Source organism: Oreochromis aureus, linkage group 5 (assembly GCF_013358895.1).
Source record: "Oreochromis aureus strain Israel breed Guangdong linkage group 5, ZZ_aureus, whole genome shotgun sequence".
In the NCBI taxonomy this organism is placed as follows: Eukaryota; Metazoa; Chordata; class Actinopteri; order Cichliformes; family Cichlidae; genus Oreochromis; species Oreochromis aureus.
The window spans coordinates 17,251,427-17,278,150 of record NC_052946.1 but is presented as its reverse complement, the minus strand read 5'-3'; the positions used below and the strand labels follow the sequence as shown (position 1 = coordinate 17,278,150).

Below are 26,724 nucleotides of genomic sequence, written 5' to 3'. Positions count from 1 at the left end.
TGCTCCGACAAAGCTAATTTTTTGAGACCCTTCTTGTCTGATGATTTCTACTCGAAATCCCCCTGCTGAGTGAAATAACACAGGGCGGTGAATGAATCTGAGGTAAACCCCTTCTTCTGTGCGGACCCCTAAAGGCGCGTGAAGGACCCCCGAAGGATCCCAGGGGCCAGCAGTGAGGGGCAGGTGGGGGAGGTCGGGGGGGGCTGTCCTGCCGCAGCAGCAGCACCACTCGCCGTCGAGCAGCGGGACTCCAGGCTCTCACTTCCCCAGCTGCTGACGTCAGCTGGCAGCCTGGGCTGTGCTCGCCGCTCCGGACATAGCGCCGAGAAAAATGCTGCTCTCCGTACCGTCAAGGCCAGGAATCAACCCATACAACGGCTATAACAGCAGAAACAGCAAAAAGGTAAACGCTTTCGGGATTTTCCCCAATTTTCGGCTTGTTCGCCCTGCAGGGCAACACGCCTGCGTCTGTCGCGACCAAAAAAAAAAAAAAAAAAAGAGAGAGAGAGAGCGAGATAGAGAGAGAGAGGGTTTGTGACAGTGAGCTGCAGTGTCCTTGAGAAGCTAAACGAGCTGAATTTAACTTCAGACTTCGTGGAGTCAAATATTCAGCTTAAAGAGCAGGCCCGCTCCGTGGTGTGTGTCAAGGTGGGAAATTTCCTTCTACCGCTCGGTCCCTGTCACGCTGGACGCCTGGCTGTTTTATTTAGTAGTATTTGTGTGCGGGTACTACAAGCGGGGGATGTCGATTATGGCTCTGCTCACTCATTTGAGAAAAGTCAATGGTGGGGAGCAACTTTTGTGGGTTACTGTACGGTGCTGGGATACCGCGTCAGTGCCTGGATGGTGTTTGTGGAAGTGGGGGTAGGGAGAAACGCAGGCTGAGAGGGAACATGTTACAAAATGAATTCTGCCTCTTCCTCCGTGAGAGAGCTCCGGACACAAGTATCTGGTGTTAAATCAGGTCTTTATTGTCTCCGCCGCCGCGTAAGTTAGCAAAGTTTTTTTTTCCTCTTTCCCTCGTTTCCCATCAGAAAGCGGAATATGCCCCACCCCTTGAAAAATCCCACCGGACCCCGATGACTACATTCCCAGAATTATGAATCGCGCTCTCTTCTGTTGCGTTCACTGTTGACATTGTCACTTTTTGTAGCAACTGCGTGAGGGCAAATGTAGCCTGACTACTCTGCTTCGAGTAGTACACTGTACACCGTAACAGAAGCCATTTAAAAATGAACAAAAGTGGCTCGATACAGTGAAGTAGCAAAGCTACTTTTCGAGAACTTTTCGCTTCCTATAATCCATATTCCAGAGTGGTGTTTTTGTTTAGTCACGCAGACCTCTCCCTGTGGACCCTAATGACTTCTAAGTGACGGTAAAAGCTTTTCCTTTGAAAGTGAAGGCATCGTGTTGTGATTTTTTTTCTACATCCAGTAGAGTAACAGTGGCTTTTCATCTCCTGCTGATCTTCCTGCGTTTCACTGAGCGTGTTGCTGTGAGCTCCTGAACCCCGAATGGCATTTTGAAAATGTGTATTGACATATTGTCTGTGGACTGCTCATCCTACCAGATCTGATGTCAACACTTGCGCTTGTCTGGGGCAAATAGCTTAAAATGTTTGGTTTGTGCAGGCTCAAACGCAATTAGCGATTTGTTTTTGATGCAGTGGCACTGGGTTGTTACTGAATAGACTTTTAAATGCACTGCTGTTACTAGGTTGGGCTTTATATTGTTTCTGACAAATGATTCATTCTCTAAACTATCAAAGCCCACTTTATTTTTTTTATTTTTTTTTTAACTCCACTGGGGACTAAGAGATATTGTCAACAGTTTTTTAAGGAAGTACTCAAGTGTGAGCAGTGGAGTGTGTGCATGTCAGCACTTTCAGTTTCACTTATTTAATTTGGTCTTCTAATGACATATATGTACACAACAGATCATGTGGCAGTATTTAATAGGCTTCATTGCCTGCATAAGCAGATATTTTGGTGATGTATTAAATTCTTGTGGGAATTGCCAACACTATTTAGATTTTCCACTTTTCTTTCTCAAAAGAATTCAGATGTTTAAAAATGTCCACTGGGAAATTAAGACTTTCATTTTCCCATGTGTGTTGATGTTTCAAGAACTATATGATTGTTTTTTTTAAATCTAATTTTCTTTCTTTTCTTTTTTTTATTAGTGTACATCACTTACAATCCTGGTAATCAGGAAATTGAAATGTTTTGGGCTTTGCTTTAAATAAGTTTGACACCAGATATCACCTGATCATAAATGTCTGCTGATTTTGGCCTCGCAGACTCCAAATAAAAGGCCTTGATTATATCTTTTGCATCTGCGAGTCCGCTACGGTCCACTTGGCTCAAAGTGACTTATATTTCATCATCAGACAGTGGGCATGAAAGTCTGTGTGGATGTCTGCATATCCACACAGGCTTGTCTGTTTGGTCGTCAGGTCTCTGCTAGCTGACCGTGTCCGAGTATAATGAAGGCTGCAGATGACATCTGCCATTGACCTTTGTTTATCTGCTGTGTTGCAATAATTGTTGTTTTCAAAAAAGAGTGCAAAGATGATATCCCATATCATGTCGGCTTTTTAAGACGGATACCGATAACTGATCATCTTAAAAATCCATTAGTCTCATAGATAGACTGATTGGTGATATTTTTTTCCTTTCTGACGCTTACACCATTAAATAATTGTATTACCGTTTTGTTATGTGTAGTTATTTATTTACTAGTTGTGCCTGACTCAGATGAAACACGTGTGCTGGCAACAGGGAAGTGTTCTCCTGTGGTCAACTCATGCAACATGTACAGTCATAGCACGCTTCACGAGTGTTGCTCCCATCTCTACTACTTAGATTTTCATGAAATAGACATAAAATAGATATCAGCATTAAATATTAGTCAAATTTGTTTTCAAATATAAGTATCAGCACTTCTTTTAGTTAATATATTTGCATCTGAATTAAATGTGTGATACTCAGTTGATTTAAATTTGCCTATATGTGTTTTCAGTGCATAATGATTAGTTTCAGACTTCTCAAAGGAATAATTAAGGTGAAAAGGCATTAAGCAACATGTAAAAGAAGATTAAGGTGTAGGCAAAACATTTATCCTTCAGTTGCTTTAGTAGTACCAAGCTCCTCTATGTTGGGGAGCCAAAGTTCACAGAGAGGTCAAGTTCCTGTGTTTTGTTTCTCAGCATTTGCGCGCACCTCCTTTCATTCTTTTGGTCCCTTGCTCACATTTTGCCGTACCTGAGCTATACAAGTGCATCAAATAAGAAACAGAATGAGAAATAAACCCATTCACAGGGGTGAGAAAAGCGCTCTTTGTGTGAGCACGATGATTACTGAGACTGACTTACCGACTGCTAAATGGCATTCGGTTACTGTTGTGCTTAAAGGCTGCTGCTCCTCCCCTGACTCAGCACCTCATTTCCTCCTTCAAATAAATAGAATTAATGTTCTCAAATCAAATTTGGTCGGTTTCCGTGTAAAGCTTCCTGCATGGAAAAATAACAGGAGGCGGCTTGTCGCTTCTTAAGGTATCGTGAGTCTCAGTCAGGGCGGCATCGAATGGCGTGGGTTGTTTTTTTTTTGTACTTGTCATTCACATTTTTGTTTCCCTCTTGGCTGGAGACCTTTTCAACAGATGTCAGCTTAGTGCTGTGATTTAAAGCTGTGGATGCCTCAACATTGACTCTGCTAAGTCAAAGCACAGCTATGTATATGAAAAGAAATCAAAGAAATCAATAAATCACATTGACTGGAGCATTAAATTGACACACGGATAGAAAGATTTGCTTTAAAAGGACCATTGATGGAAAATAAGCAGATGTGAAGTCTCGAATGCATTTCTGACTCGGTAGTTTGATCCTTTTACACATTAACTCCAAATGCTTTCACAAGTATTCATTCCTGAATTCAAGCATTATGTAAACCAGCAACATTTAAGTGCACATGTTTAGCTTTCTCACGTTACTCCTTGATAAGAGTTGATGTAAGTAAGTTATGGTAAGGCTTCCAGACAGATGTTTATTAAAAAATATTTGAGAACAACTGATTTTACTTTGCAGCACTGATGTTTAAAGAAAACCTCTCTCACTGTAACATCGTGCTCAGAGTAAACTGGGTCATTTAAGAAGTTTGATTTTGTTTGGTACGGTGTGTTCTCTCCTTAACGTGACTGTGCAGTTTGTAGTCACACGCGGAAAATAGTTGACCTGCTCAAAATTCCCAAAATGATTGCACTAAATGCACTAAAGAAATAAAACATATGCAGTGCTCAACAAATTTAATAGACCAGCATCCGATGGAAGGTTTATGCCACAGCTGCCATTTTTACGTTTCTGCGATGTTTAATCCACCAGTAACTGCAAGTTCTTTGAATTAAAATTATATTTTTAATGCTAAAATCTAATTATTGCTGTTATCCATGGATTTTCCCATGTACTGTTTTACAAGCAAAGAGCAGATAAAAATGTAAAGATCATTATTATTGTTATATTAGGATGACGTATTACATTTATTTACTTACATTCCTAAACAGAAGAATTAGTTTTAGTGGTTGAATGTTACGCTTCATTAATTTCTGAGTCCAGTACGCTAGCTCAAATGTGGCTATAACAACATGACTTCAGTTTATTATTTGCGTAATAAATTAAATATAATATCTAGTTTTACATTTTTAGACAGATTTCTAAAATATTTTAGAAATTTAAGCCAAACTAAATTGTTAAACTGTATTTGTGTATTATAGTGAATAAAAAGTCCTTTCCATTAAGCGAGCTCTTTGTTTGATGCCTGTTGTACAGTGTAATTGTAAAAAAGTAAATAAAAATAATGCCTTAGAGTAGGGCTGTTCGATATAACGATATATATCGGATGACGATATGAAAACGTCTATCTTTCATATTAAGCTATCGTTTGTTTCGTGGTGTCTCAAAATCAACTGTTTACGGCAATATTTTTTAATCGTTTTGATGGTCACTGTATAATTTCCTGAATTTCTTTCTTTCTCTTATATTTAATATAGCCAAATTACAGACGGACAAGCGATTGTTTTTATGCGTTGCCGTTAGCAACAACGACGGTAAAACCATCGCCGTCCGCATGTTTATTTTCCACATAAACCTTTCACAATAAAGCTGAAGATCCTGTTGAGATTTTTCAAAATAAACTGAATCACGTGAAATAGAATGCAGAGTGTTTACGCATGAGAAGCTGAAAAGAGCCGTCAGGTGCTAAAAAAAAATAAAGCTTAGAACAGGCTTTTCACCGCAGCACGCCGTGTAATAAATCAAATTTTTGTTATTATATATCGTTGTCGGGAGAATAAATGTCTTATATCGGGATATGAGATTTTGGTCATATCGCACAGCCCTACCTTAGAGTTAAAGAATAAATGGAAAGCCTCAGTAACTCTGGGAGAAATAAAGGGAACAGTGATTGGGGTTAGTCAGGATAATAAAGTGACATGTAATCATGCTTTCATATGATAATTAGAACATCTTTAAACAGTAAGTTAATTGGTGCAGCATAGCGAGCTTGTGTTTAGCTTATTGAGTCAACCACTTTACAGCACTCATATACACTGTTCAGTGTTTATTTGTTGTAAATGAGCAGTCTTTGCCCCCTCATACTGAAGGCAAGGTAATTTAAAAAAATAAAATGAGATTAATAAATGCCTTATACACCTCATTTGTTTTAATTTGCAGCTTAAGGACTGACCTGACTATTTATGAAAAAAGTAGTAGCGTGTATATGAAAAAGAGGTGATACAAGCTTTTTTTTCTCTTTAAGGTGGATTAGCTGTTATGATATTAAACATGTGTGATCTCAGCAGTGAGCAGAACCACTGTGAAGATTTTGCTAGCCACAACTGTGCACACCTGGATGTAGTACGTGAAATCACAGTGCAAAGAAATAGTTTTGCCACACAGCTGTGGTGGAGTTTTCTTTTCTTTTTTGCTAGAAAGAAGGTAGAGCGAACTAAATGTTCATTAGGATTCATTTTGATACATTACAACTGTGCGCTGTGTCAAACATGATTCATGTCCTCATTCATGTCATATTTTCCTGTCACTGTGACAGGAACTGAAACCAGCTGATGTCTAGGAGGTAGAAAGCAGGTGGTTGTCTCAAGCTTAATTCACAGTTTCATTGCACACAAACACGGCTCAATTTGTATTTAAATTTTTGGTACATGTCTCGCTGCTTCATAAATACGTTCCATGCAGTCACATTAAATGAGGGCCTGAAAACTGTCTGTGGTTTGGTTGGCTGTCAGTCATCTGCGTCACCCTCTCACTGATACAACAAAGTTCTACACTGTGTGCCCCGACACAAACACGTTCAGTTTAATGCATATTAAGGTTAATATCGTCCCTGCTCAAACACTGACACTGAAAATAGGTACACCCAAAGGCTTTAATTTCCATTGATCAATTGTTTTTGGAAGTCTGAATGAGTGGAAAAAACCATATTTGGTGGCTGTTTCTTTTTAAAAATTATAATTATGATTATTTGGGTACTTTTTACAGCGCACACATTTACTTTGTTGTGGAGTCTTGTTGCTTTCATTAATCCTATTTTCAGCAAGCAGTAGGCAGCTGTTTTCAGGCAAATAATCTCTTAAAAACCCACAGTACATGACTTGCCCATCCCTAAATGGAGGATAAAGACAAAGATTAAAGTAAATATTGGCAGGGATTAGGGATGTCACGATACCACGATTTTAGTGGGTACCAATAATCAATTAAATGAATGCGTTTCAACTGGAAACCTTTTTATTTAAACAAGAATGCACGCGTGTTCTGACGCAGATCGAGGAATATGGATCAAGATTATTTATATTGTATTGAAATCAGCCAATCCTTTATATCAGTCACTACTGAAAAAGGTATCAGAAACTACTCCACACAGTTGTGTGTAAAAAAACCAGCTGTTTTGCTGCAGCGAGTTTTTTTTTTCTTTGAACTCTTCTGTACAGCCACCTTTGTCCTCCTGGTCGCATGCCAGGTATATGTTTATCTGTCTCTTTGTTTAATGTGTCAGATGTTTTGGATCAGTCCCTGGCCGGAGTGCCAGCCGCATGAACCGGCCAAGGTGAACAGGTAGAGAGGGAGACAGAGTCCTTGGAGAAAGCACAGCTGTCAGAAATCCAATGCCGAGGCCTGCACTGATGCCAGACGCTCTCTCTCTGTCTCACATTTTGTTAGATCTCTAGCTGAGCTCTGGCCCAGTGTTTGAGAGTATCTGTTTGCAAGCTCTCCATCCTTTGCCACCTGACCCGGCTTGAAAGCCACGCAGGCATGTGCATTTGGCCTGTGCGTGCGTGCGCACATAGGTGTGATCAGCGACAATAAGAGACAGACAATTCCAAGATTAATAGGTGCCTATAAAGAGACGAAAGGAAGGGGAGCGTTGCAGACTGAAAGGAAGGAGGATTCAGGAACGAGTCTGGACGTGAGTTTGGTGTCCCTGTCACCTGGTTGGAATGCAGAGCTCCTCATTTAGAGGGCTGTGTGATAAGATCAGGAGCAGACACACAGGATTTCCTGCCTGCTGCCATACTGTCACTCACCACTTTATGAGACGTACAGTCCTGTTCTTATCCTCCGCTAACATGTACAGACTGTTTAACTTTTTTATAGATACCTGCTTTATGTTTTTATGATTATTAGCACTTTTGCTTTCTGGGACGGAGCGTTCCGTTGGGTGTAGATTAGCGGTTACATTTTTGGTTGTATGGTTTTTATCAACATGGCAAAGAAGAAAGGATGTGGTTACACACATCGGATAACTCTTCCGGAAGGTTTGTTAATGCTTCAGAAGGATCTTAGGTTTTGAATTCCCATGACTCATTGCTCTGGTTGGTCCTAAAGAGAGGCGGATGTAAAGCGGCAGCTCAGCAGTGTAATTCTATACACGCTGGAAGCTGTGTCCTCATTTAGTTGGACTTTAAATCTGTGCATTAGCATAGAAGTCGGCTGCCATACACAGGCAGTCATGGCTCTTTCTTGCCGGCAGGACATGGGGAGGTGGTCAGACCCCCCGCAACCAGGAAGTCCATGTACTTCTGTGAGTCAGCTTGAGAGGCTGAGATTTAAAAAAATAAAATAAAAATAAAAGCAGAGGTGGCGTGAGACTTAAAGGACGGTTGAAGAAGGTGCACTCATGTGACACCTCGTGTCAAATGTCTTCAGGGTGTTGGTGGAGGATATTTCTGATAGAATTAAACCTTTAGCCATGCGATTCAATTAGGTAAAACGTCTCACTTAAGCCAGTGAGCTGTTCCTGTGCATGAATCACCTCTGAGAGTTTACTGTAATACAACACATGAAATGCGGGGGTACGTCTTTGATATTTTGAGAGATTAAAGGCAGGGCTAAATGCTAGCAGTACACTATATTTAAAATAGACACTTCCTTCCAGCTTCAGAGTCTTCATACAGGTTTGCATAAAAATAGAGGAAATGGTTTTATTTATAGAAATCTTCTTGATTTTTATCTTTGGTCCTTAAAATAATCTATTTATATTTCCAGTCTCACAGAGAAGGAGAAATGCAGCATCAGGACTACAAAATATGATTACTGCAATAACGTGAAAGCTAATTACCAACCGTTGGGGGGGGGGAAAAAAAGCTTTTTCAAACTTGTATTTTTCAGTTAAGTTTAATATTTTTTGCTTGTATAAGAATTTACCCGCACACTTTAATGTAGGACCCAAGAGAGAAAGATTACACGTCACCACTATAACATGACCGAGCATCAACTGCATAGTCACAGCACCGTGAATTCAAAGCTTTTTGCAATAAAGAGAATTTTCTGAAAGCCTGACAGAGAGTTACTTCTGAGCTTCAGTCATCTCTGTCTGATTGTTAATATGAACTTTTATGCAGCTCTCTGTGCACATTTTTAGCCTTAACAACGCTTCAGCGGTATGTGTGTGTAGTTAGCCGTGTGACTGCAGACCGGTGATTTAAGGGGTGTTGTTGCAGTGATACGCTCACTGAATGAGACTTGGCTTTTTGGTAAAGAGAGTTTGAATGAGATTATAGGCCTCTGCTGTCCTCTTCTTTCATTCACAAATTAGCTGCCTGCAAAACATATTCATCAAGAATTTCACTGTTACGATATAGGACGACTCCTGTAGGCAGACTCGGGGTGTATTTGTCCAGCAGAATGTATTTTTCTACTAGGCCTAAAAAAGGAAAAACTAAGAACACAATACTGAAATTATTCAGTTGTTATCGTTCCTTTTCATTACGACATTCCGATTGCAATTGATATATAGATATATGTACACCAATATTAGTATTAGTTGTTTTCGCTAAATTCTTTGAAGGTGAAGTCTAACACACTTGTGAACATGTTTAAATATTCCTGGAATAAAAGATACAACGAAAATGGACAAAAGGGAGGCTGTACTCCCATCTCATCTCATGTCATGAAAAAAGTCTACATTCAAGCTTAAGTCGGTGGTGGAGTAGAGGGTTATTGCTGTTGTGGAAGCTGAAAGTAGAGGTCAGAAGGCCTGTCTTAAAGGGACCTCACGCCCTTATGGATACTGTCTAATTAGCGGAATTGAGCGATGCCGTTGGTGATCCTGGTGCGACCGTGTCGTCCTGCTGGGCTTTTCTTAAACCCGACCAGATTGATCAACGAGCCGTTTTTATTCCTCTGTCATGAAATAAACCCATTGTCCTCCTGCACAGCTTCACAGAAGCACCCTGCTGAGCTTATTTAGAAAGCATGCTTGATCTAATTCGTTCCTATACAACAGCAAGTTAAAGAAATTGGACTGTTAAATTAATGTGATTGAAGTCATTTTCTCACTGCAGACAGCCGGTTTCGCCTGTTCTGGTGAAGCTGGTGTGCTCTGTGTTTATTCCCCCAGTCATGTTTGGAAAAAAGCTACCAGATCTATTCCTGGAAGGAGAAGTTTTTTTTTCTTTCTTCACTGGCAAAGCAATAATAAAATCATATTTATTCCATTAAAATGAAAGCATCTGCACAGTTACACAATCTTTTTGTTTGATATCTCCAAGGAGAGCCACGGTCCCACAGAGAGATTAGATGATGCACTTTTTGTTGCGCAACATCCGTTTCATGGTCCTAGCTGTGAGTCATCCATTAGTTTACAAGCAGAATTCACTGCCACTGCATCCTTGTAGAGAACAAACCAAAATAAGATAATAGCTGAAGTAAATGTCAAATGTTTGGCTCATGAGCATGTTTGTTCATATTTTCTAATAAAGTGATAAACTCCAAGTTTATTAATCTATTTAAATTCACCTTGTTTCTGTTTAGATTTGAGTCATTTCTGTAACCACATATCTGTCATCAGGCATCAGCCGATGGGGTTCTCAGACTCATAATTATCGTGGATTAAGCTGATCCCTGTTTTTGCATCTAGCCGCTCGGGATCTTGTTAACCCTTTAACCTTAATGACTGTTTGAGAGGGGAAAAGATTACACTGTTAAAGTGAAGACTTCAGCGAGTTTCGGGAGCGCAAATAAATGCAGCGTTGTCAGTGTCTCGTTTTTGACGTATCTGCTTTTTTTCATTTGAGGTAACACGAGGCACCGAGTTGCACTACAAAGTAGACATTGTTAACATCAAGGCTATTATTTATTTCTGCATCATGAGACTAACTAAATGTTGGTCTGAGATCTTTAGGTCTTTGGTTTTTGCACCACAGGATTTTTTTGTGTGGTTCCAAAAGTAAAAAAAAAAAAAAAAAGGTTACCCAACATTGAGAAAGCATAAGAGGCCCCTTTTCCCTATGTGTGTAGCAGTCGGCCAAGAGGCCCCACATTCCCCTCAGAAAGCGGTATTGGTGAGTGTTGACATGAGGGCTGTGTGATATCACTTTTCGCAGCTCCCACATAATCATCTGTTTCATGCAGGATTACTTTCCATTTCTCCACATCTCTAAACACGCCTTTGAATTTTCACACTTTTAATAAAAACTTCAGCGTACTTGTGCAGTTTCTGCTGGCGTTTGAGAATATCAGCGATGGTTATTCCTATAAATGTTTGTGCACAGTAAAATAATCGATAGGTTTCTTTTTTGCTGCAGCAGACCTATGTGTCCTCCGGCCACCAGATGGCACCCCCCAGTCCCAACACCAACAGTAGTAGCAACAGCAGTGGAGGGGAACAGCTGAGCAAAACCAATCTGTATATTCGCGGCCTCCATCCGGGGACCACGGACCAAGATCTGGTCAAGCTCTGCCAACCGTAAGTCATTTTTTAAACTTTTTGATAATGTCTCTGTAAGATGTGGTTATTTTGTACGTAGCACAGCAAGTCGAATTTTCATAAAGTTATAAAATCATCTTCACTCTCATTTTTTAAGTTTGACATCTAATACCATTTATCTATTGTCAAGTGGAACATAAAACTATAGGTCGGCTGGGGTTAGCTTTGGATAACATGAACACAGGACGAAGGAAGAATCTCGCTTGCCTTCATTCCATCTTTGAAAGCCTCGCCTACCAAAAACACTGTGTATAAAGGATTAGACGTGACCACAGTGACATCACTGATTGATAAGCTAAGTTCTGTTTCAAGTTTCGAGCCGAGTGCGTTCGCCCTCACCATCCTAGCTTTTTGTAACCAGTCACGAGTGCTAGATAGATCTGACTGTGAAGCTGAGGCACTAAAACCACCTTCACAATCCTACTGTTGACCAAAAAAAAAAAAGACAAAAGGAACATTGTGCCGTTTTCAGTATAAATGGAAACTACTGACGGAGACCATAAACCCATCAGGAAAGTGCTATTTGACAGCCACGGGGTGTTATACAACCAGACTTCTTTTTGCAGCCACCTGCTGGACCTTAGAAAGAAAGCACTTCTTCACTGGCTTCCATTTCCAGATGTGGAGGCTACTTCCATCTTTTAAATACAGCCTTTGATTTTACACACACAGAGAACTAAAAATGGATACACAATGGAGACTTTTTGGCAAACAACTTCACATTTTTTCCTGAGTCTTATTTTGACTGTAGCCATCGTAAACCAGATGCACTAGGCAAATTCATGTTTGTTTCTGTATGTAGACAGAAGTCCTACTATAATCTGTGATATGCAATAACACTGTTCTACAGTGTGATGATTAGATGACAGTATGACTTGCAATACAACGGCTATACAGTTCGGTTGAGGGTTTTCCTTAGGTTGGTGTGGGGCTTACATTAGGTGTAGATGCTGTTGCTGTGTTTGAACGGGTGCAGTGATAAAGGACTCTTGCTGCTTTGTGTGAGATAAGAAGCTGCAAACACATTAGAGAACATCCTGCAACGTTTCTCTGATTCCTTTAGCTGACATGCTGTGTTTGCATCTAAGTCTTGCAGTGGTAGATGAAGCTCCAGACTTAATCTCATGTATGTAGCAGTCTGTCCCATGGGCCACGTGTGTGCATGCTGAGAGTGAATGCGTGGTGCACGCCTTTCAGGTTGAATTTTGTTCATCGCACATGTTCGTCTCATAACAATGAAGAAACCGAGACTTATCTGTCGTTGCTAGTGGACACACATGTGTATTGAATGCTGATTGGGGCCTTTGAGGTGCTGCTACTTCTGGCCTTTAAACAGAATCAGGTTAGCTGCTAAGCTAAGTTTATTCTAACCTAAACTAAGATATTCACACTGTTGGACTTGTGGTGGTGTGCTCATATATACCAAGGTGTAACCTTAGTTTGGGTCTATGAAGCACTTAAAAATGCCTGCCTTATTCACAACTTTGTGTAAAAGCCGTTTTGTGTTTGTTAAAGGTAAATATGATTTTACAAGTCAAACTCTAAAAGGTAATAAAACATACAGGCATGCAGTGGTATTTCCATAATAAATGCCTAAATAATGTTCAAAGGCTGTATGGAGCTGGTGATGTTTCTGAGAGTCGTTGTTTCACTGTTATTCTCTTATACGCATGATGTTGTTAGAGCAAAAACATTAATATTTATCTGAATGTTCAAAGGTGATTGTACTTTCTATGTTTATTTGAAGGCTTTTTGTAGGTTTATGGTTAATGAATAAGTTTGAGAAAGAGTCATAAGACCTGTGCTGTCCGAAGCTGTGCACTTCATCAGTGGGAGGCGTGAAATTAAATTCATGCCTCCGACAAAAGCAAAATTACATTTTTTTGGGGGGGGGGTGCTCTTTAGGCAGGAAGGAAAGAAAAAAGGTTAGTTGTGATAAGAGTGAGCCTTATCACAACTAAAGTCAGTTGAATGAATCTTGATGGGATAGGTGCTGAGATAAAGAAAAGAAACCTACAATATTTCCTCATTTAACTTTGCATTTTTTTGAGAATTGGTTTAAACTCAGTGAACCCAGACTCGTACACCTGTAAACAAACAGCCTAGCCAGTGTTGTTAGCTTTACAGACAAGCATGCAGGCAAAAACACCCAAACTGATTTTTGGCTGCTGCAAGTGAGTGCTGTATGCCACAGAAGTGAACTTCAGTCCCACATCCATCAGGGCTCTTTCACAGTAAAAGCGCGTCTCTGCGAAGAAGCGTACACAACTTCTAATTAAAAATGCCCGGTAAAATTTCCAACATCACAGACCATCCATCTTTAAAACTTTGATTTTAATCATCCTGACCATACAGAGAAAAGTATCAGAAGTATTAAAATCTACAGGGAGAATTTACTTGGCTTGTGACCACACACACACACACATATACACACACTCATGAATTGTTGTGTGTGTGAGCAATCTAAGAAGATCAGAAATGTGCAGATGTGAAACACAGGAAGTTTGAGTGTTAAAGAGATTTACAGAGAAGCCATTGTGGATTGGCAGAGAAGTGGAAAGAGGACGGAGACTTTAGAGGAGGGTGGGAGGGCTACTGTTGAAGGAGAAACTTAAATGAGCGGGGAAAAAAGTAGCATGGCCTGCTGGGAAAGAATGTCAGATGACCATATATGGGTTAGGGCTGTCTTTTAAGCCCCTGTGGCCTCCATAGTGTGCTTGGTTGGTGTTCTCCTGCAGAGGAGCCGAGGTAAGCGCAGGGTCACACAGTCAGTGCCTGTTGACCTTTTAAACTCTTATAGCATTGTTGTTGGGGAAGTCATAAATGACAGCTTTTATTTTTATCTTTGGTTCTAATTAACTCTCAGTGATCAGTAAGTCTTAAGTGGGTTTTTTTTTAGATTTTTTTAGTTTAAAGGTATCAGATCGAAACCAGAAAAAATAGAGATGCCTAACATCAGGTCAACCAGTTTTTTTTAAGCACATTTCTGTTGTCCATACAACAAACATAGTAGTTTCACTGTGCCTAATGAACTCACAGCAATGCCACTAAAGACCTTTGGTTTCTAGATAAGTGATAGTTAAGTACAATTCAAGGTCAAACTCACATTTATTACACCTTAATGTTGTTTCAGTCAAACAATATTTGTACCTCGAGTACTGACATATAATCTACATTGATAATAAAAATATTCAGACTTGATTCTCACCTAGACTTCATTTATATCTCTCATCTACATTTTGCTCTTTGCTTGTAAATGCCAGACATTTTTGCTTTTTCCTAAATAATCAGACACTTACTGTTCTGACATAATTAGGTGACAGGTGACAAAGTGCTTTCTATAAAAAGAGTAGTGGATAAACTTAATGAAATTTGTCTCAGAAGGATGTGCGTGCATGTGTGTACGGGATCTTTACTTCTGAGGCTTTATATCAGTGAAAAGACACCGCTATAAAAAGAAACCAGTGGCTTTCAGCTCTGTTTTAGTTAAAGGGGACTGGTTATTTCAAATTTCCAGCTCCTTGTTTCTATTCATGGACCTTGCTAGATTAGCCTGGCATGATTCAAAGTTCAAAGTAACCCTTAGTGCAGTCCCTAAGGTTGTCCGCTGTCTGAAACTTGCAGTTCTGTTAGGTCCGTGTTTGTCCAAATAGGATTATTATGACTTCTGCAGGCATTTTTCTTTTATTTGGCAGTGTGGCACTGTTCTGTGTAATGCCTAAGACAGGGAAAGCAGCAGCACCACCACAAATGCTTCATGTAACACAGCAGGCTTCATTGACAATGTACGTGACATTGATTAAGTCAGCAAGAGCATGAATAACATGAAAAGGAGGAGATTAGGCGGAGTTGGGTTGCAAAGTGTTTTGCAGAGGTTGAGCCATCAGCTGATTTGGGCTGGCCACCCTCCTATTAGGTCAACTTCATTTGACTGGCTGCCTCTCATAAACACAAGGGTTGAACTCCAGGTGGGTGGGGCTGCTGCTTTCATAGCAGAACGGTGCTTTACCTTATCATGATTATCCACTCTCATTAACATCGTAGTAGTAGAAAAAATGCAATCGGAATATTTGTTCAGAAATGAAATGTTGAACTGCACAGGAGCCTCAAAGTAACCAAAGCGTCCTGTAGTTCAGAGTACGGCATTTGCATCCAGAATAAAGTGATGTAGAGGTAAAACACAGCACAACATAGAAATACTTGAAGTATAATTACATGAAAATGTCATTGGACACATTCTGCAGTTTCTCAAATTGCTGTAAACAGCATAGCACTAGTTCAGTTTTGTATACTAACAAAAATCCACCATAAAATCAACTGTGTCCATATGTGAAAGCCAGAGGTCCAACTGTAAAACTTCATTTGGGCTTGAATGGGTTACATTATATCAGGGGTGTGTGTACATTCATGCCTAACAACCACTTTGCAGCTGTTAGATGACACTGGGACAGTATAAACATAGCCTGTGTTTATTTGGTAATGGCTGATGAATTATTAATGCCTGCAATAAGGAGCTTTTCTTTATAAGTAGGTTATGGTCTACCACTATAAACTGTGCAGCTGAACTTCTAGATTATTTTAATTCATCATAATCAAAATGCATATATACGTTTATTTGAATATCAAACTTAACACACAGACATAAGCTAATAAGGTCAATGCAAACATTCAGTCATGCCCCACCGCGGTAACTGAAGTGGAGCCATAAACGTTGCTCCTATATAACTTCTGGTCTGTGCATTTAGGGCAAAAGTGGAGGAGTAGCGTTGTCTTTAAATTGAATTGCCAGTTATTACCCACGTCTCTGTTGTGACCATCAAGTCTGGTCTGAGTCATGTGGTTAAAAGTGCACTGAAACGAGGCCGGAGTGTAGGACCCAGCAGTGTGCTACCATGTGAGGGTGGAAAAACAGAGAGAGAGAGAGAGCGGGACGTGGTGGGAAGGAAGGAAGGCGAACTGGAGGGGTGAAGCATCAGGTTACAGTGTACATTCCGCCCAGACGCCATGTTGCCCAAACAGAGGAGCACCAGCCTCTCTCACTGGGTAAATTCACCAGACAAGGGCAGGTCTATTATACTGTAGTGCTGATGCACCGTCTTACAACACTGCATTCCATTAGTCTCAGCATGTTGCATAACACTTCTCATTTGCTGCCTTTAAGGTGATTTTCATACTATCAGTATTTATGTGGCTGGATGTATGCATTAACTGATTTTCATCTTTTACTGACTGACTTGTTGTGCGTCTCTGTTGACAGCTGTTAACCGAAATGACAGGTTAAGACATAAACTTGTGTTACGCACGCTATATTCTTTCTTTTGTTTGTAGATGGGTGGATGAGAATGCATTTTCCTTAAAATTAATATCTCAGTTTGAGAGTCTGATGTTGCAAGTGACAAGACGTTTAAGCTGTATTTAAGTCAAAAATACTCCAGAGCAGAGCTGTTTTTAGAAGAGAGGTGTTAGAGTGTGTGTGTGTGTGTGTGTGTGTGTGTGTGTGTGTGTGTGTGTGTGTGTGTGTGTGTGTGTGTGTCTGGTAAAGACGGGCCTGGAACAAATTGTTTTTGGCCCTGGGGTGCCGTCCCCTGTCCTCAAAAACAACGTCGGGGAACAGAGTTACTGTACAGCGGCCTGAACAAAGACACGAGGGAGGAGTCAGACAAAGTTTTAGGTGCCTCTTAAGATCATTAAATGCACACAAAGGATTGCACAAAGGATTTTGTATTCGTGTTTACACCTGTAGTCTGGCAGCCAGGGGAAATTTATAAATATTGGCATGCATGTGATAGGAGCAGATTCCTCTTGCTGCCTCATAGTAACCTTGTCTCGTCATTGATCCTGTATTCTGCGCTCTTGTCTCTTCCCTGAAGTTATGGCAAAATTGTGTCGACCAAGGCCATTCTGGACAAAACTACCAACAAATGTAAAGGTAAACTCCATTTTTTTTAATAATCTTTTCAAAGACTGGGTTGTTTTTTATTATTATATATGCATATTTTTTTGAATGTCATTTTCAGTCATTCTTTTGCTGTGGAGAAGCATGCCATTTGTGAAAAACGCTCATTTCCCATTTTTTCCAGCAAAATGTAGAGAAATGTGGCTCAAGACTTTGGTAGAGGTGCTATATTCAGCAAACACATGGCATCTTTTCATGTACTTCCCGATGTTACAGCATTTTTACCATCAGTTTGTCTGTTTTACAGGCTATGGCTTTGTGGATTTCGACAGTCCGGCAGCAGCACAGAAAGCTGTTACAGCTCTGAAATCCACTGGGGTCCAGGCTCAGATGGCCAAGGTAAGAATTAGCCAACTATCTTGTATCCATCTACCGCTTGTTGCTTCCAAGTTTACCAACCACCATTAGATTTAAACATGGCTTGTTTAGCCCATCACCCAGTCTTGTACCCTTATTGATCTTCAGAGAGCCATCAGCTCAAGAGTCATGGCCCCATTACTGCGCACGTACACACACTATCATGTAAAAGGTTAAAAACTGTTACATGCAGTGGCCTAATTGGCAGCGACTGTGCTGTTGGAAAGGGTTCAAAGTAAACTCTTGTCTATAGGGAGGTGTGTGTGTACTGAGATGTCCCAGTGATGCACAGCCCAGACTAGACCTGCAGAAACAGTTTGCTGATCATATTTTTTATTGCTTGTTCCTCCGCTCTGTTCGGTCTCCTCTCAAATCCTCATTTTGCCTCTCTCTTCAATGTCGTCCGCACTACCTCCTGTCTCCTCCCCCCTCACGTACTTCATTTCTGCGCTGTGTATGTTACAAACCTGCTCCTGTTGTAGCACTTGTTCTGAACTCTTTGTCCAAGTGTCTGAAGTCAAAGCTACTCTTGTCGGCCCATTAAGCTGATCCCTCTGGCTCTGAGGCTCCCCATTGAAGGAACCCGGGGGGGAGGGTGCCACTACACCCGCTGTCAATGGGACAGGCACAATGGACTGGCATTGTCCATCGCCTGGGCCTGGGCCTGGGGCAGACACCAGCACTTAATACACTCCACCCCGGCGTCCCTACCTCCTCCCTCAATCTTGCACCCAAACAGACCCGCAGCAACGTAACACCAGGGTCTCCCTCAGAGCAGCGCTGGAGAACTGTAACGGATACACACTGCCAGCTGACCTGAAACAGTCCAGTGCAACTAAACCCTGAGTCTAAGTTCACTGAGCCGCTTCTCTAAGAGTGCCATACAATCCTGCGTATCTTTGTACTTGACAAGTGCAACTGGACACCATAACCTGACTCACCCAGACAGCATGTGCTCAGTGAGAGGTGTTGATAACCACTATATAAACCTAAATATACACCACCGTCTCAGAGTCAGTGGGTATTTCAGGTCAGCAAAAAAAAAGAGCTATAGTCAATGGTAATATCAATATCAAGGGCAGGTTCACCTGCCAGCAGCTTCACCATGGCTGCTGCAGAGTGTTATTCACAAACACAATGAACCACACCTTGAACTAGATGTCCTTAGAGTGTGTGCTAAGTCCCTGAACGGGCCACCCCAGCCTCCAGGCTGCAAGCCCAGAGGAGCTGCGTGTGTAGGGGCAGCGAAACAATGGCAAAGTTAAAAATAGAGCCCCCCACCCCACCCCCTCTGTTTTTTTTTTTCTTTTCTTTTTTACTTCTCAGCACCTCCCTGTTTGAACTCAGACGTCATCACCCACACGCTGCTCGACACACAAACAGCCAAGCGAGCTAACGCAGAGACACACCTTAACAGACATGGCTCGGTGAAGGCCTGGCACAGACAATACACGGTGACACCTCAGCAAATCCCATTCATGCGCCTGAGCTGCGTGCGGCAACATTTTAATACAGCAGGAGGAAAATTGTTAGAATATCAAAGCGTCTGCTGTGTGCGCTGGCCGAGCTAAAGGGGAAAACAAAAAAAGGGAAAAGGGGTGGAGTTTTTTGTTTGTGTTTGTTTTGTCATATGGCTTTGAATTCCATTACTCTCAGCTGGCCCATGACCCCTGCGGTTTGCTCCTCTGTTGCATAATAGCTGTGTTAGCAGGAATGACGGCAATCACAGAAAATAGGTTATCTCTCCACCAGATGGCTGAGAGTAGGAGATACGTAGGCTATAAAACATTTAAGATAGCTGTTGACATACTTTAATGCCATAAATGTTCTTAGGAATTCTTCATTGTCAGATCGCCACCTCTGTCAAATGTGCCCGAACAGCTTGGCAAGTATCTGAGGTACTGGCTGTCCTCTCCTGGTTGTTGCTTGGATCAGTCCAGTCTAAACAGTTGTAACTCGATTTGCCTCGCTCGCTGACAGCTTCTGACAGCTTCTTCTCTATCCAAATTTAAAAAGCTTTTGTTATTTGTGGTGTGCAGAGCTGTCTGATTGCGTGCAGCAGGCACTGAAAAGAAGAGATAAAATGGTATAGAGAGCAGCCTGCTAGTCAGAAGACACCAATCTGTCTTCTTTTCTAGTTTCACTCTTTTTGTGTCGTTCTCCTTTCTAATTGCCCAAATGACTGCAGAGGCCTGGGTAGGTCCTACCCTGCTAGTTTCCTCCTTCCGTAACAAAATATCAGCCTTTTGAGTTATTAATTTCCTCCCTCTTTCTCTGCTCTCCGTTTTTTTTTTCCTTCCCCTGTTTTTTAGCCCAGCCTCTTTTTTTTTTTCATGGTTGCCAGGTTCCTGTTGCTCTGTGAACTCTTTAACTTCACGCCTGGCTTCCTGTCTGCTTCTGCATAGTCACACAAGGTTTCGCTTTCAAGCTAGTGCCACCAAATGATCTCTCCTCTTAATTTACTCGCAGCCATCAAGATCTCTTCATTAGTCAAAATTATACCAAAAAAGCGCGACTCTCTACCCCTGTGCACAAATTAATATTTTGCAAATGTCAGAGTGGTTTTTTAGCGTGCACGCAAGGTTTTTCAAATCCTCCTCAGCTGTGGCAGTGACACATAGAAAGCGGTGAGAGATTATTCAGGTTTTCCCTTTATTGGTCTGTCACTAATTGCTTAAAAACATTTCAGCAGGTTCTGTTACTAAATTATGCTTGACACGGTGCGCAAATGTGATTTAATCAGTTTGCCAAGTGCAGTGGCAGGTGTTGATGGAAAGACGGGTCGCACTGCTGCCTACACAGAAATTTGTGCCATGTGGGAAAAAAAGATTTTTGAAAGTGACAACATTTTTCTATTTGCAAGAGTGCCAGGAAAGTGTGCTGAAATATATTTTTAAATTGAAGTCGGAGAACTTCACGCTTTAGGCAGCTGTAAATACTTGATTAAAGCAGCGGCGTCTGCACCGACACGGTCACTTTGAGATAAATAATAAAAAGTCGGCGCCGCGTTTCCTCATTCAAAGCTTAAAAAGATGCACAAGTGAATGGATTCTCATTTCTCACTTTCTGTATAGCAACAGGAGCAGGACCCCACCAACCTCTACATCTCCAACCTGCCCGTGTCTATGGATGAGCAAGAGCTGGAGAGCATGCTCAAGTCTTTTGGCCAGGTCATTTCCACACGCATCCTCCGAGATGCTAATGGGACCAGCCGCGGCGTCGGATTTGCCAGGTCAGACTGTGGGGTCGCATGGTGGTCCATCGTGTCTTGAGCACATTTTCTGCTCTGAATTACGTGTAATTTGTGCAGCTCTGGCACGGACCAAGCGAATGCAAACAGTGCTTCTCAAGAGGGATTAAATTTGACTCTGTCTGGTTTTTCAGGATGGAATCCACGGAGAAGTGCGAGGCCATAATTCAGCATTTCAATGGCAAATTCATCAAGACTCCACCAGGAGTACCCGGTGCGTGGAATGTTTGTTTTGTATTGTAGAAACCTGATACTGTTGTAAGTGCTGGAGCTGAGTGTGTTTTCTTCCCCACCGTGATCAGTGAATTCACTCTCTTGTTTGACCTGTTGCTTTCTCAGTGCCCACAGAGCCTTTATTATGTAAGTTTGCAGACGGAGGTCAGAAGAAGAGGCAGAACCAGAGCAAATATCTCCAAAATGGAAGACCTTGGGCTAGAGACGGAGATACGGTAATGTCTTTTTTTTTCTCCTCTCAAATTATGGAGAATAATCACATCAAGTACATACTGGAAAGTTTTGAATTTGATCGTCCACACTCTGTGCTAGCAGACTGTTTTAGTACATACTGCACCGGTGTTTGCATGACCTCACTGGTTCTGAATCCCTTTTTTGTTTTCCCAGGGAGGAATGACGCTTGCGTATGACCCCACAGCCTTACAAAATGGGTGAGTGGTATGCACGGACTGACTAAAAACAGTCCCAGCCCTCCAGGAAAATAAACATAGCAATCAGAGACTGGTAAAAGGCTGCCCTCTGCTGGACATTGCAGGAACTCAGAAATGTTGCTAAATTAGCTGAGAATTGTCGACATGTTGCAGTTTCTTTCATGTTTTCTTCTTGTTGCTCTGTGTGTTTGGCAGCTTCTACTCCTCACCTTACAGTCTGGCTCCAAATCGAATGATTGCTCAGACTTCCCTCTCTCCCTACATGCATTCTCCTGTCTCATCCTACCAGGTGGGACTTTTCACTCTGTTTATATTCAAATTATTAGTAGTTATTTTTTTCTTTGTTTGTTCATTTTTAGCCCTGCTGGCTTTTAAAATCTGCATGAAAGTGAATCATGTATTTTTCTGTTGCTTTTCTGTACCGAATCCCTCATTAAGGTCACATTATGTAAGTTAACATGCAGGACGGCTGCTTTCATCCAGGTTCTGTCTCTGTTCTTGTGACCTTTTTGTGCCAGCTTACACATTAAGGGCTCTGAGGGGACTGTGACAGCACCAGATGAAAAATATCAAAAAGTAATTTTGAGATGTCTCTACAGGTACACAACCCGTCCTGGATGCACCATCAGTCATACCTCATGCAGCCAGCTGTGAGTATTTCTCCTTTAGCGCCTTCTGGTCTTCTCGCTTGGCCCACAGGGCAAAAAGGCATAAACAAAAGTGTAAATGCAAAAAGCGCTTGAAGCAGGATATACAAATCAAAGTGTCACAGCAGTGATAATGAAAGAGAACAGAGTTCTTTCTGTTACATGGAAATCAACAGGAACAAGCGGCTTCAGTGGTCACACAGGAAGCTGTAATATTTATTGGATCCCTGATAGTTGTGATCTTTAAGCGTACGCTTTAAGCGTTGACCTGCTTTAGGGAAGGCCATTAATGAATTAGTCTTAATACTTTTTGTGGTTGTAATTGCGCAGCATGTTAAACTGTACAATGTATCTATGGCCGCCCAGCATCAGTTGCATTGCTGCCACTATCTGAACTTGACCAGTGGCAGCTATGATTTGCATTAACCAAATGAAAGGACAAATATCTTCTGCTGGGGTGACTTTTATGGTGCGTGCCGAAGCCATGTGGAAAGCTTAAAGAGGAATGCACACCTGAAAGGGCTTTTGTTTCATCAGTAGATTTCTACAGTTTTTTTAATATTAAACTTGTACCAGTGTTATTAATAAAATATGGTAAATGTTAACCTCTACATTTTAACAAAATGTAGTTACTAGGTGATACATGTCACACTCTGGGACTGCATTTAGGTGTGTGTCTCTGTGCGTTCGCAGGGTACAGTTATTACCCCAACAATGGAACATGCCATGTCCATCCAGCCCACATCCATGATGGGACCTCTCACCCAGCAACTAAGCCACCTGTCTCTGGGCAGCACAGGCACAGTCAGTACCAACAGACACACAAACACAAACAACTGTCCCCGTCACTAACGAAATTTACAAGTGTAATTATTCGCCTGAAATACTAAACACACAGTTACAGATTTCATTTTCCTTGCTGCCTTCCCTACAGTATATTCCGGCCAATACAACTATGCAGGGGACCTACATCCCCCAGTACACCCCAGTGCCTCCTTCCAGCGTCCCAGTAGAGGTATGAAGCGTTTCTTAATGTCTTAATGATGTTTTGTTTTTCCATGAAGTGGCTGGCTCAAAATGAAAACTCTTTTGTGGGACATACTGTGTAACTAATAATTGAACGTGGCTAAAGAAATAGACAAAAGTAATAAAGGTGGTTGTTCAAAGGTGCCAGCTGGCTGATTGAATTCACTCGATATCCTGAGAGCCTTTTTAGAGTGATCATGAATTTACCAGCTAAACCTTTAACTGCGGTGTACGTCCCTGTGTCTGTGAAGTCATTTTGAAGCAAAGAGAATATTTCCAGCAGGGGAGAACGTGTATAAATGGAGTGTCTGCTTCAGTTTCTGCCCAACATTGGCCTGAGTCCATGCGTAACCTTTGATAACCTGAATCCAGCCATATGCGAACCTCAGATTTTAGACTATTACCTAACTGGGCAGGCTTTTGCAATTTCTTTATGTCTTTCTTTATTTACTTTGGCAATCACTGCGCAGTCTGTGTGCTCCAGGGCTGTATTGTGGCAGATCCAGGCAGAGTGCTCTGCAGGAGGGCCTCTGAGCCTGTGGGGTGTTTTTAAGCCATTTGCTGAATGGAGCTCAGTGATAGCAGTGGTGGCCTCTTAGGTGACCTTGTGAATGAGAAAATGGATGATTTATGAATGAAGTGCAACAGAAAGCACATGAAAGGGGGAGGCTGTGAGTTTAGGTTCACAGATTCTTTCTGTAAATCTAATATTTGCTCTTTGTGCATGTACACAAAAGGATAAGATGCATTTAATGTGATTAGAAAGGGAGTTTTAAAATATCGTCTGTCTCCTTTATGCTAACATCTGTGTGGTTGTCATGAATAATTAAGTTGCTAAACCTGACTTTTTTTTCTTTTTTTTTACCCCAGGAAAACGGTGGCCAGCAGCAGCAGGTTGCAATGGAGACTCCTACAGAACACACAAACTACTCATACCAACACACCAAGTAAAGCTAAGGTAGGTAAGGTCGCTCCTTCCTGCAAATTACAAATATGTAGTCACGCGTTTGTAAATTGCTTAATTAGCTTAATTGCAATGAAAATAAAATAATAAGTAACGGTCAAAAGTGACACCGATGATTGCAATGGTGAAAATATTACTAAGTTAAAATAACTTTTTTAAAGGAGGTTTCCACAAATCAAAAACTCGAGAAAAATAAAGAGATGATGGTCATTGTGGCTGTCTGTTTATGAGTGTGTAGTTCTTTGTATAGGGACTTTAAAACTGAGAAATTCTCTGTACACTCCACCTACATATGTGGTTAAAAATTTCTCAGTTAAACAGCTCAGTTATGGAGCTGATTAAGAGCAAAATATCAAATATTTTAAATGTAATTGTTTGTAGCAGTGCTACAAGCTGATCGCCTCTATGCCACATCGTGTTGATGCAGTAAGCCAAGGGGGAGGAGCCTGAACTAAGCACCAAGTGTATGAATGAACATGCTTTTCAGAAGCTGGACATTATTGTATTGTAAATCCTTTTTTTAGTTGATCTTATGAAAGATTATAATCTGATACTAGATACTGGATTTCTAACTTTCATGAGCTGTAAGCCATCAAAATGTAGAAAAAGGCTGTGAATTTGTCAGCATACATGTAGAATATAAGGAGGATTACATTTTCAAATAAATACCCAAAGAAGAACATTTTCACAATAATTTTTTTGAGACACTCTAGTATAGATTGCATAAAAACCTGGAATTATGAGTAGTTAGTTATGGGAGGTAGTTATATATGTTATGATGTCGAGAGTCAAACACATCATGGCTTCAGTATTTATGCTTAGAGGCATCAAGAAGAAGACTATGCCGAACACGCTCATAATATGAAGAACAATAAATAAGTTCTGTGACTCCTCCGATTAGAAGCCTGTATGCTGTTTGTCATATCCTTGCCTGGACATGTGCACCACATCCAGGGCTGCTGCTGCCATGTTTAGATCCCACCCTGGAAGTCCCCATTCTTCCCACTTTAAACTATCCGCAGTGGTTACCAGATCTTCTCTGCTGCGTCAAAATTGCAACCCTCATGGTGAAGAGGTTGAAAACACAGGGCATGCGGTGAGTGAAGATTGTGCTGCTGTGACTAAAAAACATTTTCACGCCGGGCCGCAGCACGGCTGAGGCTGTTTGCACCGAGTGGTCGTCTCACTCTGGGGGACTTCATTGGTGCATTAACCGGTGGTTGTGAAAAGAAAGAAAAGGAGAAAACAGATGACGGATCATTTTTCCCGAGGTGATAAATCACTCGAAGGTTTGAAAACTGCCTCAGTGGGAGCCAACTCTCATCACCATCGGCTTTATCTGACACCAAGTTTATGTTTGCTCTGAGGCAAGTTTGAGGTCAGCGGGTGCTAAGAACAGACTTCCAGTAAGGCATCTAAAGATCGCTGCAGCGCTGGAAGTGGTCCAGGTATGCACAGTGACGCAACCTTAAACGCAATAGCAGCCAAACCGGAATCAGGTGTGGTTCGTGCTTTCAGTGATCGTAGGCGTAGGCGGTCACACCGCGTGTCCATCGGCCAAAAAAACTCAAATAAAATAAGGAGTAGAAAGGAATCATTTGATATTGCGTAATATGATTTTAAAAGGCAAACTTTAGCTAATCATGTCTGCTATGGTCTAAAAGCATCTCATGTAATGTTTTCTAAACTATGATCAGTGGAATTGCGTGAGTGGGTTTAGAGTGTCAACGCTGAGCCGTGTGTTTTACAGCTCCCGGCAGGGTGGGGCCGAGGGCGTGAAATCAATCCAACCAAACAGGATTCAGCTGGAAGAGATCTGTGCTCCATACCATCACCAAGCAACCCGACTTGAACATGGATAACAAAAGGAACACGTGTATGCCTGCGAGTGTGTTTGTTTGTGTGCGTGTGTGTGTCTGTTGTTTGTTTGTTTCTGTGTTTTTTGTTTTGTTTGTTTTGTTTTTTTTAAAGAAAAAGGACAACACTTAACATCATCAGACTTTTCAGCTCACATCCTCAAGAGCTGATCAACCAAAGGTGGGAATCTTCTTCAAGAGAAGCTTTGATCTATTTTGATAACTGAAAAAAAAAAGAAACGTAACAAAAAAAGAAGTTTAAAAACTCTTTAAAAAAAAAAAATTAAAAGAGGAGGAAAAGACAGAGCATTATTTTTGTGCACGTAATATAGCAAATTCTTATTTTTAACTGAGCATTCTGGATGTTTCAGAGTGATTCAAGGAAGAGTTGAAACACAATGTGTCTTTTTGATTTTTTTTTTCTTTTTGTAAAATATGCAAAGGTTTATTTTTATTTCCTGATGTCTGTTGTTGTTTGACATTCTATTTGCAGCAGCGGGACGGGTTGGGGTGTGCGGGGTTCGGGGGGGCGGGGAGGGAGGGGGGGGCGATTTGTACAGATTTTAAAAAAACTTAAAAAAACCTTACAAACACTTCCGCTGGTCTGGTGTGTCGAGTCGCTCTGACTGTGGGAGGCAAACCGTTTAAAGCTACTTCTTCCTGTAACTGCTGCAGAGATTTCTCATCACGCACAGATGATGACAAACATCGACTGTTTATAATTTAG

At 41.3% G+C, this 26,724-nt stretch overlaps 1 protein-coding gene across 3 annotated transcripts; it reads left to right on the top strand.

Annotated features, from left to right (window-relative positions):
* The first annotated feature begins 246 nt into the window (after nucleotides 1–246).
* rbms2a (RNA binding motif, single stranded interacting protein 2a) lies at nucleotides 247–26,511 on the top strand. 3 transcript variants are annotated; one of them, XM_031747954.2, is made up of 14 exons: nucleotides 247–403; nucleotides 11,095–11,255; nucleotides 17,147–17,205; nucleotides 17,480–17,571; nucleotides 20,664–20,821; nucleotides 20,974–21,053; nucleotides 21,179–21,288; nucleotides 21,461–21,504; nucleotides 21,700–21,793; nucleotides 22,104–22,154; nucleotides 22,845–22,955; nucleotides 23,086–23,166; nucleotides 24,048–24,135; nucleotides 25,892–26,511. In XM_031747954.2, the coding sequence occupies exons 1-13, from the start codon at nucleotides 332–334 to the stop codon at nucleotides 24,126–24,128; spliced, it is 1,194 nt and encodes a 397-aa protein (XP_031603814.1). In that variant the 5' UTR covers nucleotides 247–331; the 3' UTR covers nucleotides 24,129–24,135; nucleotides 25,892–26,511. The 3 variants fall into 3 exon arrangements, with proteins under 3 accessions (XP_031603814.1, XP_039468588.1, XP_039468589.1); XM_039612654.1 differs by having other exon boundaries at nucleotides 250–403; nucleotides 11,098–11,255; XM_039612655.1 differs by lacking the exon at nucleotides 247–403 and adding an exon at nucleotides 530–648.
* Nucleotides 26,512–26,724: the final 213 nt, after the last annotated feature.